Below are 17,500 nucleotides of genomic sequence, written 5' to 3'. Positions count from 1 at the left end.
TGTCCGAGGTTGCTCTTGACAAACGCCATAAATAAACTCAAGGTGTCTTTGCGTTTTGATGGCCTCCTAGCCAACTGCAAAAGTTGTAACGTTTGAGAAGGGTTTGTACCGCTGGGCAGCACCTGCCGAAACCCCGTGGGGCGGCAGGGATGGGCGCTTGTTCTATTCCTACCGTGGCCTTGACGTGGTGGCGTGGTGAGGGGGCCGGGGGGTCCGTGCCGGGAGCCTGGGCTGGGCGCGGGCTTGACAACACGCCGTCACTGGCTGCAGGATGCCCCAGAGCGGGTGTGGCCTCCCTTCCTCTGGGATGTGGGCCTCTCTGTCCACCAGGCGGGGGGTGGGTGGAGGGACGCTGTCCGAGTAGGGGTGTGAAGAGGAAGGAGAGCTTACTCACGCACTCCCCCTTGTAGGAAGGGTTGAATGGGTGTGGGACGAAAACTGAAGATTCTTCCAGCACCGCTTCCCATAGGCCCGACATCACCTCAGGGGTGGGCCTGACTTGGGTCCTCTCAGAGCCATGACTGTCGTCCCCAGAGGCGTCCAGACCCTTAACAGCTTGGCCGCCAGCGATACCTGGGGTCCTCGATCGGGGGGCGTTTCCTCCTCTGTTGTCTGTCCCAGTGCCCTGCCACACGGTCAAGGTGGGAGAGGAGGTGTCCACGCTAAGGGCTGTTCCTCCTATGGGACCAGCACACGCTCCCAGGAGCCCAGAACTGCCAAGGAACAAGGGGGAAGTGGACGTAGCGAAAAGCTATGGGTGCGCATCCTGGGCCCTCTGCTGGGGTCTGGGCGCTTTTGGCCCCCTGGGAAGATCCAGACGCTGAGAGGGTCAGCTCCTCGAGTCTGTGAGGCCCCCCGTGTGTCTCATGCAAAATGGGGTTATGCAACGTGGGGCATCTTGGGAGTGTCCACGCGTCTCCGACGAGTGCTGGGTGGTGGGTCCAGCCAGGTGCCAGGTCCCTGGGCGGTGTGGCCAGAGTTCCGTCCTGTACCCAGTGGGGCCTCTGTGCCCCTCCGTGTTCACAGCTCACGGGCGCCGCACGTCTCTGGCCTGTGAACTTGACGCTGTGCAAGCTCCCCTCTGCCTGGTGTTGGCCGGAGGTCCTGGGCCCGGTGCCTCCTGACCCCTCTGAGTCCCACTCTCTCGCCGGCCTGCCCCCGTGGGTTTTGTGTAGGTCAGGGAGAACTTAGGGGCCACGTCTGCCCCAGGTGGGCTCTCACAGGCGGCACCTTCTGTGGATGGTCAGGGTGACCGCCGTCAGGGGCCTCGGCTCGTCCAAGGAGGAGACATTTCCTGTCTCCTCACAGCCGTGTTGTGTGTGGGCTCACGCGTCTGCCACGTGACATGGGCGTCCTGGCTGGTGGAAGGCCCTGCCGTGAGCGTGTCCGAATGCGGCCAGCCCGACCTGCCCATCTGCACAGACACGGAGGACGGGCTCTCCCACAGCAGTTATTCTGCCCATCATCCTGGTTCTAGGCCTCAGCGGTGCCTTCAGGGGCTGCTGTCATAGATCAGACCTTCGCATCTGCAGGATTGGGTGGGGTGGGGTGGGGTGGGGTGGGGGTGGGGGGGGGCGGGTCAGTGGCGTTGTGAGAAGGACGTGATGACAGAAAGGTCCGGTTCTGCTCTCTGGCTGCAGGAGGGGCCGGGCTGAGCTTTGGAGACCAGCACAGGAAAATGAGAAACTGTGTGGGGGTGGGGCCGCCTGTCACTGGCCAGCAGGGGTCACGTGTGCAGGGCCCCTAGGAGCAGTATTGCCCGGGTGGGGGGGCTGGCTGGGTGCCGGGGTGGCTCTCGGTGCACAACACCTTCCTTGGCTTCCTCTCCCGGGTCTGGGCTGCTCCAGGGTTATCCCCCAAGAGTGCCGGCTGCCACCCGCTGTCCCTGGTGCCGTCTTCCATTTCTGCGGGGTGGACGTCGTGTCCCCCACCCCCACGCTGACTGGGCTTCTAGGGCCACGGGTTCAGGGTCCCCTCTGCCCATGCAGAGTTCTCCCACGAATGGGCGTTTCAATGAGGCCATTCAGTGAGCTCAGGCTTTCCGAGCGGGAGGCTAATCTATTGCCCCCCCCCCCACCCCCAGCCTCAATCATTAACGGGAATATACATTTCAAACGCTGTGTAAGGGATACGGGGCCCCGTACACTCTCAGGGAGCAGAGGAAAGGTGGGGTCATAACCTGTCTGACCTGGAAGCTTCTGTCTGATTTGCATTGCCCTGAAATTGATGGGGACAATGAAGTAATCACTGGGAATTGCACTCTCCCCCCTGAAAATCGAGCCAGCCCTTCTGGACGTCGGGACACGGGCGCGCAGCCCCTGCAGGGAGGGCGCCGTCCCCTGGGCATCTGGCTCCTATCAGTCCCGGAGGCTGCCGGGACACCCTCACGGTGAACCTTCCCGGCCGAGGCAGCCAGGCCCCGGGGATAATGAACCTGCCCGAGGAGGAGGGGCCCCGCCCGCCAGACGCAAAAGGCCTAAATGATCTGTTTACAGTGATCTGAGAAACACCAGATTTTTTCAGAACCAGACCCGATCAGTCAACCCGGAGTGGGTGTGGGTGCTCTCTGCTGCCCCCGCCCCGGGCCCGTCCATCCGTCCGTCCTTCCGGGCCCTCTGGCCTGCTGCTTTGAACCGCTATCAAGGCCGAATTACCTTGGGAGGTAGTGGCAGTTCAGTTGATTAGCATGGTGAATTAAAAGAAGGAGTCACAAGTGACCTGTCCGGCTCCTCCACACGGGTCCTTTGTATTCCCAGTGCGTCTCACCCCTGTTGTAAGAAGGTCAAAAATGAGAGAGAGAGAACAGTTTTCAAGCGGCTAGCACTTAGGAGCAGAATTAACAATCACTCTGTATGTAATTGCCAGTTAATAGTAAATTGCCTTTTAGACTGTAAAATGCAATATAAACGGGTAGGCACCTAAAATTAAATTAATGAGATATTTGCTGCATTTAAAAGTGAATCGTGCAAATTAATAACTGAGCGCAATGCTTGTTTTAATATTTGTCTGATAGCGTGTCATTTGCTTGTTTAATAGTAATTAAACTAGTCCTAGGGTAGCCTACCTGAGAAACTCCTGGTATGGGCAGACCAAACGGTTTCACATTCATAACTTCGCCAGGAGAAACACATCGAGTTGTTAAGAGCAGTAAGAAATAATTTTTCAATTAGGATGTAGGCATTGCCGCGTTACTTGATTGAGACAAATTGGGATTTGTACGCTTCTAATTGAAATTACGTTAGAACGAAAACTCGTTTCACAGACACGTTTCCGCGTGTGAGGCGTTCTTGCACGAATGTGACTGTCGCTGTTGCCGCGAAGCGTCCACGTGGCGAAACTGTTTCCTGGGGCACAGACACACCGAAGCTGGTCCGTCGTGGCTCCCCTTCAAGCGTCGTCCCGCGGGTGTCCCGGGGTGGGGGTGGGGGGGGCTCTTAGGGTTGACGTCCTGCGCCTGGATGCTTGGCTGACCCACCTTCATTTTAGAGATTTCTTTTGCTCAATTACAGAAATTATCACAAATTACCGGGAGACGACATACTGTGTGCCACAGGCCAAAGCCAGTTACGGATCAAGGTCCTGGCAGTTAACGGCATGTCCAGAGTGGCCGCGGCGGGAGCCGGAGCGCTGCACGCGTGGGCCAGGCTCAGGTCTGCGGTGCGTTTACTTGGCGGGGACATGAAAACGATTATTTTCTGCACAAAGATGTGCATTCAGTTTCCGGCTTGTGAAATCACTACTCAGCCAGTAATTGCTAACAGTTTGTGTTCTTTCCGATACAGTATTTGTGTTGTCGTTTGTTTGAAGTCAGATTGTGCCTCAATCGGGGGACGTGTCAAGGCGGGGACCGCCCTGTCCTCAGGTGTTGTCCTGGCCCTATGGGGTGACTGTTTCTGCGCCCAGGGCCTTCTGTGGCCTCCGGCAGACTTCCACCGTTTACCCCCCACCTCCTGTCACCCCTTGAAAGGCACTCCTGTTTCTGAAGTGGTTTAAAGATCTTTTGTGTGCATTCAGATGTGATTCTGTCAACAGCACGGTGACACGCTGTAGAGTCAATAGTGCCCTTCGACCACAGGCAGCCCCAACCAGCCGTCCCCCCGGCCGGCGCTCTTCAGACAGATTACTTGTACCCACAGCACAAATGATTCCTAGTCCCCCCCTCCCCCATCACACTGTTTCCACTGTGCTAAACTGGATGCTGATGGCTTCTCGTCAGTGGAAGCCACCGGACTATTTCAATGACAAATATTTAACCACATGCGCGGACCTGGTGGAGAAACAAATACTGTAATTACGGGCCCTGGAGTTTGGGGAAGCTTCCAGCCATGAAAGCGTCTGCTGTGGCCAGTGAGGCCCCGTGGCTCTTGGCTGTTCCCTGTCTGCTCCTCTCTGTTGGCCACGACGGGGTTCACGGCTCCTACCCGGCGGTCGGAGGGTCCCTGGCAGGTAGACGCCTTGGCTTTTCTGTGAGGTTTGTGATGTGGGGCCTGTGTTTTCAGCTCAGGCCGTGTCCGGGCCTGTCCGGAGTCGGAGGGCCGGGACAGCTGTCTGCCTCGCGCACAGCTCCTGCACCCACCGCCATTTCTTGTCCCAACGCAGCTGGGCTCAAGAGCCCGGGCTCTTGTCATTTGTTTGCATGCTGGCGGTAGAGGGCGGATTTCTTTTTAATGTTTATTTCTGAGAGAGACAGAGACAGAGTGTGAGTGGGGGACGGGCAGAGAGGGAGACACAGAATCCGAAGCAGGCTCCAGGCTCCGGGCTGCCGGCACAGAGCCCGACAGGCGGGGCTCGAACTCACAAACCGCGAGATCGTGACCTGAGCTGAAGCTGGACGCTCGGCCGACTGAGCCCCCCCGGGCGCCCCTAGAGGGCAGAGTTTTGCCCTCTGACTGGGACGGTGTGTGCCTGGGGCTGGCTGGTCGTCTTTGGGGTCATTGGCAGGACTCCTCGGGGCCCGGGGGGAAGGGAGGGCACCCACCTGGTGCCCTCTGCACTGTGCGGTTCAGCATGAGGCCAGGTGGACGTCAGTGAACCTGCCGGCATGCTGCCTGGGCCCTGGCGGTGTGGACATCCACAACATGCCCGTCTCAGGCCTGGCGCTGGGAGGGCTCCCGGGGTCACCGCTGTCCCCTTGCCTCCTGTCTCGAAGGAGGCCCAGAGAATGAGACACACCGCTTGTGCTATTGCACAAGTAGACTATTTGTCCTAATCAGTGACACCCATTTACTAGAATTGCTTAAAATGAACTATACCTCATACAGAAATCGCACATTTAGAGACTTCCATTCATCATCTGAAAATTGAGGGCCAGTAAACTTTTCTGCTCCTCCAGTGGGATCGTAGGCATGCATCAAAATGTTAAAAATGATTGGTGAGAGGGAGCTGTCACCCATTTATCAAGGAAAAGAACATTATTTGCTAATTTCCCAACCAGGCTGGTGACAGGGTGCTTCGTCTTTGGACCCACGGTGACCAGCATGGCCTTTTTGTTATTAGTACAAGTCAAGCGCTTTTGGGCAGTTGCTAACAAGACACATTTGTCTGTCATCAGAGGGGCTGTGGTTGTTTTCCAAGTGGCTGTGACCAAAGTCCGCTCCCTGCGCCCCGATTGGCCGCGCTTCCCGGGGCCGCGCTAACCCAGGAGGAGAAACCAACTGATAAATCACGAAGTTTCCATGTCAAGGTGAAGGTATTGACTCTCCGGCACCAAACCTGACAAAATGTAGCCGAGAGGACACAGCCATTTATCTTCCCCAAAGGACAAAAGGGTCATCCGGGTTTCACTCAGTGGTCGTCGAGACGTGGACGGGCGGAGGAGGGGGCCTGGCCCTCTGCCCGCTGAGTCCCCGGCACGGGCAGGCTCCCTGGCTTCCCTGCCCGCCCGGGGGGCCACGGGGAGAGTCACGGAAGGGGATGGGCTCACGTGCGGGGGGTCTGTTCCGAGCCTCTGGTTGGCACGGATGCCTCGCGCGTTTCCGAGAACAGCTTGGAAAGGGCACGGGGGTGGGGAACGGGTGAACCCCCCATTCGAAAGCACAACGTGAAATACAGTCAGCTGAAGCGCACAGCAAAGCAGAGATAACAAATGTGCAAATAAAATCCCGCAACTCACCCTGGCGAAAATCTACGAGTCCGGCGATGGAGACCAAGGGAGGCGTCGGAACAACCTTTCGATGGAGAACCTTAGACGGAAGCGTGTGGTGCTTTCAGCACTAAAGAAGGGGACTAGGTCAGGTGTCTCTGTGATCCTGGGAGAACAGAAGCCAGGACTACGTGTCGCCGAGCCCCGGCAGGGATGCCACGGCCTCCTCCCGCCGGGGTCCGTTTGGCTGGACGCGGGGCACGGTGCAGGGCCCAGGCTCGACGTGGGCAGCGAGTGCGGTCCACTGTGGCATGCCGCACAGGCTGGGACGGGGACGCCCTGCGAGCTCCGGGGCGGCCTGGGCTTTGTTCGGGGAAGGTCTGCGCACCTGTCCGTGCACACTTGTTCCGTGGTGACTTGGATCCCAAAAGCTCAGCCTGAGAAAAAGTACTTGTAAGAAATGATCATTCAGATCAGTTGGGCCTTTCTGATTCATTGTAGAAAATGCAAAATGAGTGATTCTTTTCTTAGAATGGTTTTTTCAATAAAAGAAGAACAAAGTGGAAAGCTATTAGTGACGCGGACGATTTGCTGCCCTCCCCCCCCCCCCCCCGCAAAAAAATAGAAGTTTCAAATACTCTTAACAAGCATACGGAGTAAGTTGGCCCCACCAGGGACCTGAGTGTATGTGGTGTTGCACGTATGCTCTGGAAGGCTCATTACAGACCGTGTTAAACTTTAAATACAGAAACTCCCGTGGAGACAATTGGCCGCTGCAGATTGTGCTAAGCATTGGTGTAAATCATCTTTAGAGGGAGTTTCTTTAAGGTGCAGCCTGGCGGTGGGTCTGTCTGTCCCTCCTCCTGTGCAGACTCCCCCTTCCCTGCCCTCGTGCGGCGGGCCTGCCTCACCTCTCCCACTCACGGAAACCCTGCTGCCGAGCGTGGGTCCCAGGGCCGGGGTCCTCTCCCGCTCTGAGCGTCGGATGACCCTTGAGGACCTAGGTCAGGACCCCGAGGTGGCCAGATGCGGGGGATTCTGCCAGATTCCTTCTCTGTCTTGTCACGCCTTATTCTCCGAGGAGAAGGCCCTTGCCCGATGCCCCTCCGCCCTCCTCATCGCAGCCCCAGGGACACTGGACGGAGGGTGGGGGGCTGGGGGCCTGCAGGGTCGGACCCCTCTCCAGTCTTGTGGATCTGGGTGCCCGGCACTGGCAGGCAGCCACAGGCTTTCCCACAAAAAGTCCATCCCTGGTGTTGGAGACCAACTGGTGCTTTTTCTAACGAACCCTCCCCGGTACAGAAACATCCCATGTAAAGTTTTAGGCCCCTCGGTGCTGGGCTGGTAGACAAGCCCCAGGTCAAGGGATTGCAGCCACCACAGCGGTTTTGTGGGTGTAGGAGCTACGTGACGTGGCTTTACCACGTACCTGGCATTGGACGACAGCACGTTCCCGGGCTAAAGCCTGTAAATTCAGAGGTCGTTTCAGAGTTGACTTGTTTAAATACCACGAAAACGAGGTGTGGCGGTGCAGTGTCCCACGGCTCCCTGCCTGGGGCGGGGGGGGGGGGTGCTCATGCTGACGTTCTACTGTCACAGCCCCCACGACAGCGCCCCAGGTTGCTGGAGCTTCGTCAGGGTGCCGTGGAGAACAGCCTGGGTGCTTGGGGCCCTGCACCCGTCACCCATGCGCCCCCGCCCCTCACGCGCCTCCGCCCCTCACGGCCCAGAGTTCTGCAGAGGCTCACGGCACCTGTCCTCTGCCCTTGGAACACACGATTACCAGGAACGACGTTAAAGACGAGCAGGGTGTGGAAGGACGCGATAGTGAAGCTCCCTGTCCACGCGATTTGGAACTTAGCCTGGTGTCGGAAAACACTCAGGGTTTGCCCGATGCCCACCCGCACCAGGTACTCAGCGGGGCCCTGCAGGCGATTCGGAGAAGGAGGGGTCTGGGTCTCACCGGTGCTCGGGGTGAGGCAGCCCTCGACGGTGGGTTCCTCGGCAGAGGAAGGAGCCGTGATGCCGGGTTCTGGGCCGCACCCGGCCGATGTCTGATGCATGAGCCCCGTTTATAGTCTTGCTGACTCACAGTCTTATGGGAACGGAACAGGATATGGAAAAGAAGTGAATAAAACAGTGCTAAAAGTTGCTAAGTTCTGTGAGGAAGGGACAGCCGAGGCACCGGGGGTCTCCTAGGAGGGAGGTGGTGCGGGTGGCTGGGGAGGCCGCCCTGGACGTGGGCAGCAGGGGTGGGGAGTTTCCAGGCAGGGAGAAGAGTGTGGACCGAGCGTGAACTCCAAGCCAGTCTGGGTGAGAGGCAGGGGCTGCGGGGTGGCGGGGAGGTCCCGTGAGGCCACAGGGGCCTTCCGATCCCAGTACACCGTGGGATTTCAGGACACCTTGTATGGAAGCAAAACCGTTTTACGTGAGCACGTAACTCAGAGTCCTGTGTGCAAGGACTGTGGTTGGGGATCCTAGTAGCATTTACATTAATCTCGGTGATGGCCTCGAGGGCTCTGCCTTAGAACATTCCTGTTCCTCACCCAGCTTGAAAACCAGGAGTGGGGGCCGCCTGAGTGGAGACTGCAAAGGGCAGTGACGTTGGGAAGCCGTTACGCTCCGTAAATGGGAGGCCTTCCCTGTGAACCCCCCTTCCCCAAAGCCGGGGTCGGCCTCCTTCACCCCTGGGTAGACCTCTCTTCTTTACAGAAGTGCCGGCAGCGCCCTTATCACGAGACGACGTTCCGACCAGGAACGACCAGGAAGAGCGTTTTCCTCGGTGGAGGGAGAGCTGGTGTGTAGTCTAATCCAGATTAGAGATGCTACCTTCACTTGAAATCTAGTTTTTTTATGCAGATGGAATTCACGTGGCATAAAATTCACCCAAAGCGTATACTTCGTAGGTTTTAGTCTGTGGACAGAGTTGTGCAAGCGTTGTTCATTCAAGAACACTTTCACTGCACGGAAAGGAGCGCTGTACCCGTGAGCGGTCCCTGGGCGTTCCCCGTTCCTGTCCCTTGCCTCCCCCTGCGCCCCCAGCTCCCCTCCTGTGCACTTGCCCTCTCCTGACGTTTCACGTAAATGGAATCACGCAGCACGCGGCCCTCTGCGACTGGCGTCTTTCACTCGGTGGCACGTCGGCCGCACGGTAGCCCACGTCAGATCTTCGTTCCTCTGCAAGGCTGAGTACCGTGCAGTTCACCAGCTCACAGACACGTGGGTAATCACAGGTGCTGAAACCTTGGGGTGGACACGGGACAGTGTCACATTCACCTAAACGTTTGTGTGGATGGAGGATGGTGTCACATTCACCTTGGCCTCCCCCCCCCCCCCCCGTCAAAAATGTGGCGACCCCTCCTGCTGCCGTGCACCTCGCGTGGGGCAGGTCAGGTGCCGTGACACAGGGTGGCGGGCCCCACCCTCGGGGAGGAGGACGGGCCCCGAGCGAGCGAGTGAGTGGACGGCTGGGAGTGTGGGCCCGCGGTGGGGGTGGGGCGGGGGGCTGGCTGGCTTCGGCGGCACGGGGGCGGGGGTCTTTCCGCAGCAGGAACACCCCCAGCCTTGGGAGTTGGGGGGGGCGGGTATTACTTTTCAGAGCTCATTCTTCAGCTTCTGTCTGAACAGAGATTTTACGCTGGTTTAGAGTGTGCAAATCCATTGCCGGGATGGTTCTCCACAGAGCGTTATGTTGCCTGTTTGGGTTTTAAGACCTTTCCTTGAAAGACCGTCTCTAAGAGGTTTAGCAGCAACCAGGACACTTGACTTTTCTTTCTCGGGGAAAGGATGACGGCCAGCGCGAGACCTCTCGTGCACAGAGCGCGGTTTCAGTGGCCGGCCTCTCCTCTTGTTTGGAGGCTCTTTATACGTAGAGGGAGCTCCCGTCTGTCGGGACAGCCTTGGTGGGGGGGCGCGGGGGTTGCGGGACGGCCAGGGCCCCTCGCCCACCCCGGAGCCGCCGCCGTGGGGAGTCTGTCTCCGGGCTCCCCGTCCCTGGAGACGGAGCCGTCCGGGAAGTGAGGGCGGCTGATACGCAGGTGCCTTAGTTTTCCTTAGCTGCCGGGCCGGGCTCGGCAGGTGTAGTTTCGCCATGCTGTGAAAGCTGTAATCCAGTGTATTCTTTGAGGTATGTAAACAGAATTGTTTGAATGCAATCCAGTAGTTGTCAGCAAGGGTATTATTTTGGTAACAAGGAAGATGAGCTGTCCCCTTTTCTGCATTTGGTGTCACATCACAATGCTGTCATCCGCTGCCAGGCGGTGGTGAATGGAAGCGGGTCCCTGTGCACAGGCCGGGCTGGGCTGCGTGTGTGAACAATATTCCCCATACGAACGGGGAGGCACCTGACTTCCAATTAGAAGTCAAGCGTGGCATTTTTCCCATCCTCGGAAGTCTTGCTTTCGGAAAATACCCTTCGGCTGGCGGGTCGGAGGGGCTTCCGTGGCGGCGGCCACACGTGGACCAGAGGCGGGCCGGGGTGGGGTTGATCCCCCTGCTGGTGGCGGGGACCCGTGGCGGGGGGGGGGGGGGGCGCGGAAGGGCCAGGTCGGTTGGGTGAGGGCAGCCCGGGGTCAGCCGCTCGGCGTCCGCAAAGGGTGACCCGAGGCCTTCCCGTAGGTGCCCACCCAGGGGGGCCGGGCCGGGTGGGGGCTCCTGGGGCCCACGCCTCTGGTGCGTGACGCAGAACCGCCGTGGCCTTTGTGTTTCCGTGCACGCCACGGCGCCTGGCTCACCCTGCCGAGTTCTGTGATTGAAATTCATTGCCAAATTTATTGAGAAATTAATGAGAAAAGCTGCAAAGTATTGACTTTGAGAGGAAAACACAACTCATCTTGAATGAGGAGGAAAATGCAGCAATAATTTAGCCAGTATTGATTTGGCCCTGTCCGTGTATTGATCTTCATTTTACAATATTAATTTGCACCTGCAATCGGCTGCAAAGGGAACCGATTTCATTTCGTGGCCGCGTTAATGTGCAAAGCATTAGGTGCTCTTAAGAAGTGGGGGTCTCGCGCGTCCTGTCGGGAAGGCAGGCTTTTTTTTTTTTTTCTCTATTTTTGCTTGTTACTGAAATAGACTAAAAATTAATTTTTTTGTCGGACAAAATATGAAAGCGAAAACCCATCTAAACCGTGGCCCTCCTCTCTGCCGCGCGGGCCGCTTTTCATCCGCACGCGGAGCCGTCAGCCGCCTGAAACTCCAGGCCTCTCTCATCATCATCCCGGATCAGTTCAAAGTTCATGAAATTTCTATGAGCATTGATCTCGCCCCATTGATTTTTTTTTGCAGCAGATCTTTGAAATTTTAATTTCCCGAGCATCTGAATTTCTTATAGATGAAATGCGCTTGGAGGAGACGGTTGATGATGAAGTAGACGAGCTGGCATCATTTTCAAGCCCAAAAAGGGGAGAGGAAACAGGCGTCTGCAGACCTCGCGCGACGGTCTCGACGTGGAGTGGTGGCGGCACCTGGGGGCGCTGAGGTGCGGGGTGGGGGGCGCTGAGCTCCGGTTTGGTCCTCCGCGGCCACACGTTTTTAATGCAACTTTTTATACAGTCATTTTTGAGAGAAAAGCTATCTGGAGAAACAGCAGGACAGAGAAACATTCTTCACTGTGCGATCATTTGCTCACAGCAGTGTTTATCACCTGGTCAAGTTCACCTAGTTACTTATCAGTGGGACATTTAATAACCTCAAGGTGATATAATTGCTATTGGCATTTTTCCCCCTTGGATTCAGCTGGTTAATGTGTAAACTACTTGTCAGCAAATAGCACTTTGTCACTGAAATCACTAACACCCTCTAGAGGGATGTCTTTGTATTGAGCAATTTAATTTTACTTTATTTAATTTTTACACATTACAACCTGTGTTCATTCAGGCACACTGAAGGCTCGCAGTCTGCTGGGGCAGGGTCTGGGTATCCTGTTAGTAAAATATACTATATCTTATTTAACAATCCCCATTGCCTTAATTGAAGTGCGTTCTTGTCCCTCGGAAAAGGAACTGCAGATGTTCTTATTATGTAGTTATGTTGCTAATGTGAAAAACTGCCTCATTATGAGGATCTGTTTGTAGCTCGAAAATTACTGCATTATGACAAATGCATGATTGGGAAGTTACAGGAAGATGATCATTATTGAAATGAAACTAGAACCCGTATAATGGCTGCAACCAGCAGCTGGAATGAAGCAAATGAATGTCTTCCTGTTTTTATTGTCGGAGGCAGGAGGAAGATTTGTGCCAAACCTAAAACTTCTTGTGCCTTCCTTTGCTGGCCGGGCTCCCGTTTAAACAACAGAGAGGGGCGATGGGAAAAGTGGCTTGTTTCCTACCTGCCGGCGTTCTCCCCCGCCACTCACCCCCCCCCCCCGCCCCCCACCCCGTGCGTTTAATGCCGCTGTTTTAAAGGCAGGAGTGTGGTCGTAAGAGCTGTCAGTCCGGGGTGCTTTGAGTCTAGGCGCACTGCGCTGGCTGGGCTGGCCTCCTGGTCCCCCTGGCAGGGGGTGGGCGGGAGGTGGCCGTCACAGCAAAGCTGGGTCACCGAGACCCCCTCCTTCCCGCCACAGTCCAGTCCCTGTGAGCAGGCAGGGTGCCTCCGGGCCAGGGTGTGGGGACGGGACGTCAGCGCCCTGGGCAGGCAGCCACCCCGCCCCAAGCAGCAGCTTCACCACCACCAAGGGGTCGCCACCCACTGCTCCCGGGCGCCCTCGGGGGCAGGTTTCCCACGGCCAAGCCCCAGGCACGTAGTAGCTGCTTACTAAATGTCAGGTGAACGGGGACGGACTTCAGACAGTTTGTTTGGTGGCTCGGTGCCCACCCCCCCGAGAGTTGCTCTTTGTAGAAAAACACTCACTGGCCCCAAACATACAGGTTTTCCAGTCTGAAATTGTGTGTGTGTGTGTGTGTGTGTGTGTGTGTGTGTGTGTGTGTGTGTGGTCAACCCAGAGGTCCCGGACACACCCCCTTGCTTAACTGAATTGGGTTTATACCTTAATGGACTTTGCTATTGGAGCCTAATAAAATAATCATACACATTTTGGGGTCGTAGAGATTAACACAGACCTCAGGGCAGGGCTGGCTGACAAAGAAGCTTAAGCCATCAGAATGAAAACTAAAACTATGTATGTCACAAGAAAGAAAATTCCACGGACGCTTGCCCATTGGTACGTTTCTAATTGCAGCAGGGCCGACGGGAGCTGCGCTGGCCACAGCTGGAGCTCAGAGCCCGATGCCATTTTCTGCTGCCACATTAGCTCCGGCAATCCCAACCTGAACTGACATCACAGACCGTTAAAATTTTATCAATTGCGCGATGATTAATCCCCCAGTACACGGGCATGACTTAAATATTTAGAATGCCTCTTCTGTTATGACTTTAATGCATGTAAAGTAACGAGATTAACTCCAGTACACTCAAATATATTTAAATATGTATCCGTCCCGAGCTGTAGGCTATTCCGGTGTGGAGGAATCACTGACTCTCTGTGGCCGTGTCAGCCTCTATTCGTATGAGCCGCGCTGGATGCTGGCCTGCATGTGATAGCCGGATATCTGGCTTTTCACAGGCGGCCTGATGGCTCGCCCCATTTGGCATGGAATGTGATTCCCGGCTATTCTCGCTTCTGATTCATTCAGGTTTTATTGCTGTGTAATTTTCTTATTCTAAAATAAAAGCTCTCCAACAAAAATTACTATGCATTAGGCCGCGGTAGCCTACTCAAATGGATATTAATACAGTTTATCTCTAAAAGGACGAATAATGTATTTGAAACAGATAAAAGGCCCTCCACTAAATGAGGAATGTTAATATCTTATGGCACGGTTAATAAAGAGATATTTCACAAGGGAGATTTGTTTTATGACTTTTGATACAACAGCCTTATAATCTGACATATCTTAAATGATATAATTTTGCGCACACACCCATCTCTTTCATACGCGGCGGCCCGTCTTAGCAAGATTTGAATTCAGAACAAATAATGGGCACTAATTACTTCGGTGGGGGGGGGGGGCGGCTTATTATGACACTCACCCTCTCGGTTGCAGATATGTGCGAATCCGCGCGGCAAGTTGGAAGCTTATAATGTGTTTTGAGAAATGTCTTGTTTTTTTCCCCTTCAGCAGAAAATAACATTTGTTTTTGTTGTGTTTAAGGCAGAGTTTAAATTAATTTAACCCAGTGACACATGTTCGGAGACTAAGCATGCTGCTAAATAATTCCTTGGAATAAATTGCTCAGGAACCAAGTACATTAATTTACGGCTCTCCTGATGCTGACAGATGTGAGGGCGGTAGGAGGACCCTACAAATATTAACATAAAACAAATTTGCTTTATTCTTCTTCATATTTCTTCTCCGTCCCCGACTCGAGCTCACCCAAGGCTCCTTCTCTAATTATCCGCGAGGTCAGTAAGCAAAATTGGGAAGAAGCTGGGAGATCAATACAAATTATCCCTGAGCAAACCAGTGCTGACAGTTTGAATTGCAGCATATGTTTACCCAAAATCAGGCAATTTATCTTAATATCAGCAAAGTAATGCAGTGCAGGTGAAAGGTCAGGCAATCTCTCCCCCTCATAATTACCCAGTTCTAAAACAGGAAAGTGGTATTGATTGGCCTGGCTCGGTGCTCTGTGACTGGACGTGCCAGAGCCTCGCCCTGGCTCGGCTGGGCCCTCGCCTTGTAAACTCGGCGCGCCGAGGATTTATTAGATGCGCGCCTTCGCTCTTGTGCTTTCTCCTCCCGTGGCAGGTTTGCCAGCGAGGTCCCGCCAGGCGCCGCGGGACGGACGGGCTCCGCGCGGCTCAGCCCTCGGAAGGCCGCCGGTCGGGCCCGCCGCTGGCCGCTGCCCTTGGGGGCACCGAGGCAGATTGGGTACCCCCCTCCCCCCTCCCCCCCAGCACCCGGAGCGCGTGTCCCTTCTCCTGCAGTTTAAAGGCGAAGGCAGGCTTTTCTGATGCTTCCACGTGAATTCGTTGGGCTTCCAGGAGCCGGGGTGCCCGGTGGCATCTCGGGCCGCATCGGCGGCCCCCACCCCCTGCCCTCTGTGGCGTCCCGCGTGGCGGGGACCTCCCGTGGCACAGTTACACGTCATCTCCCGAACACTCGGCGGAGTGCCGAGCTCGTTGTTGGCAGCGCACTTGGGACGTAAGCGCTCTCTGGGCTGAAGTGGGCGGGGGGGGGGGGGGTGAAAGGTACCCTCGTATTTATGCCGCGTTAAAATATTTTCAGTCCTAGAAGGAGAATATCAATTCAACTGAGACATTGGAAAATGTCTCTCCCAGAATGAGAGTGTATGGTTATTACAAGTCATAAAGCTTCTGAAAGCTTGCATTAAAGCGTCCATCACCTGTCAGGGGCATTTGCATGAAATCAATAGTGGCCGCCCATCTATCTTTTCTGATCACCTTTCATCAGGCCGATTCATTAAGTCAAACAGTCATGGTGATTAGCTGGGAGAGAGGAGACACCGGACACGTTAGAAATGCACAGTGGGCCACCCTTTTTGTTCCCTAATCAAGCAACGTAATACTTCATCTAATCCTCTCTGGCCCGAGTGGCTCGGTGAGGCCCAGCCGCCCGGCCGGCCGCACCACAACTTTTGCCGGACACCCTCGTCCTGGGCAGGCAGAGATATGACAGATTGTCCCCAAGTCAACGCTGACAGCTTCTGATGATTAATGGTTTGATTATGAAGTGGTTTTACACATACGGAATTTACATCACAGAGAGTTGGACGGCCGCGTCACACACGCGGAGGCGTTCTGAGGAGCTTTACTATTTGCAAAGAAAAAAGAGGGCAAAATCGCAGCAAAAGCCATGTCATGTAAAATCAATACGTCGGATCAATGCTTTATTAACAAGAAAATGTCTTACTTCACATTCCTGCGTGGACCTTTGTCTCCGGGATGCATGAGGGGATGTCAGATCATATTGTGGCCCTCGGCTTACGGGCGTATCATCGAGCGTACGTGCGCGAGACCCACCGTGGGTGCCGACGCTCGAGGAAAACGGTGACCGGTCATTTCGGAGAGCGCTTTCAAAGGCAGCCCGTAACCTCGTTCCTCGAAGCCGGGCGCCTTTGTGTTCCCCGCGCCGTGCAGACCCGCTGAGTTGGGTGGTGTTAATCATCAAATTACGTGCTAATGAGTGATGGCCCAAATTGCGGCTACGTAATGAATAGATGGCGGCAGGTCCTATTAGGCTCAGAAAACCCCCTGATTTATGTCGTGCCATGCACCGTGGCGTTACTCCGCGGAAAACGATATCTACATCAAGAAGTAATGCACTCTAATAAGTATTTTCATCTTAACTCGCGTCCCCGGGCCTCCGGGCTCAGTTTTTGTTGGAGTCAGGCAGAGCCATAATAAAGCCCAATGGCTCCTTATAAAGCTTGTTAAACACGGAGTGTGCAGTCGGACGGAGTCCCGGCCGTGATTCATGCACTGTACACACAGCGCGTGTACCGCTGATTTATGGCCGCGCACAGTTCATAGTCAAAATTACAATTTGAGGGATAAAAAGATTAATTACTATTTGTGGCCGGCAATTCCGTGAGGCTGGTGGAATGATAGTGCTCTACATCAGTTTGTAGTCAGCCATTCACAGATTATTAAAGCTTTGCAAGAATAAGTGCGCCTCCTGCCCAGTTTGTGCTCAGGCAATATGCTAGACAGAAAAGGACCACAGGGATAAATCTGAGGCTAGCAATGGCTGGACATATGTCATAATTGCCAGTTTCCCATAAATCCCTGGCCAGTGTGGAAGGCACTGCGTGATGCAGGCAGTGATCATGACAGTGGGGATTGCTATACGTGGCCCCGAGACTTGCAACTTTCTGACCGCGCCACCGTTTCTACACTGTGTCGAGGGACCCTCGGACTCTCTTCCCGTCTAATTATAGATTAGAAATAATCATCGCCTTTATGTGCGAAAGAAAGGGGGGAAATCCATTCCTTAAGACAGAGCTGGCGTTCGGGGGCGCTTGCCTTCAAGAGCGTCAGAGAAGGCGAATTACACATTTATTTGTAAGCGTGCAATAAACGAGTAATGGATGGCATAAAAGTAATTAACCTGACCTACATTTCTGTGTCCCGTTACAGCCCTTAATGAACCAACCATAGATTACGGCTTTCAGAGGTTGCAGAAAGTGATCCCGAGACATCCGGGTGATCCCGAAAGGTTACCCAAGGTTAGTAAAAGAGCATGTGGCGCCCTGCGTGCGGCGGGTCCGCCACCGGGCCGGTTCCGGTTTGGGGGCAGCAGGTGCCCTGGGAAGGGGGGCTTCCAGACGCCCCGAGCCCCGCAGCCACGGCGAGGCCGACAGGTGCGGGGGGGCCGCCCCGGCCCGGCCCAGGTGGGCGAAGGGGTGAGGGAAGGGGGCCCGCGGCCGCCAGTCTTCTGTCTCGTCGCCGCG

General features: G+C 55.3%; 1 protein-coding gene across 11 annotated transcripts in view; it reads left to right on the top strand.

Moving 5' to 3' along the window:
- Window positions 1-17,500, top strand: part of EBF3 (EBF transcription factor 3) — a 126,574-nt gene that overhangs the window by 97,511 nt on the left and 11,563 nt on the right. For all 11 annotated transcript variants that reach the window (XM_019424590.2, XM_019424603.2, XM_019424604.2 and 8 more), the window contains one exon: window positions 17,187-17,275. In XM_019424590.2, coding sequence (XP_019280135.1) covers window positions 17,187-17,275 — 89 coding nt within the window. The remainder of the gene's footprint in view (window positions 1-17,186; window positions 17,276-17,500) is intronic.

This window comes from Panthera pardus, unplaced genomic scaffold (genome assembly GCF_024362965.1).
Source record: "Panthera pardus isolate Hobbes unplaced genomic scaffold, ASM2436296v1 HiC_scaffold_22, whole genome shotgun sequence".
Lineage (NCBI taxonomy): Eukaryota > Metazoa > Chordata > Mammalia > Carnivora > Felidae > Panthera > Panthera pardus.
The sequence above is the reverse complement of the archived record's forward strand: the minus strand, read 5'-3'. Positions and strand labels throughout refer to the sequence as shown.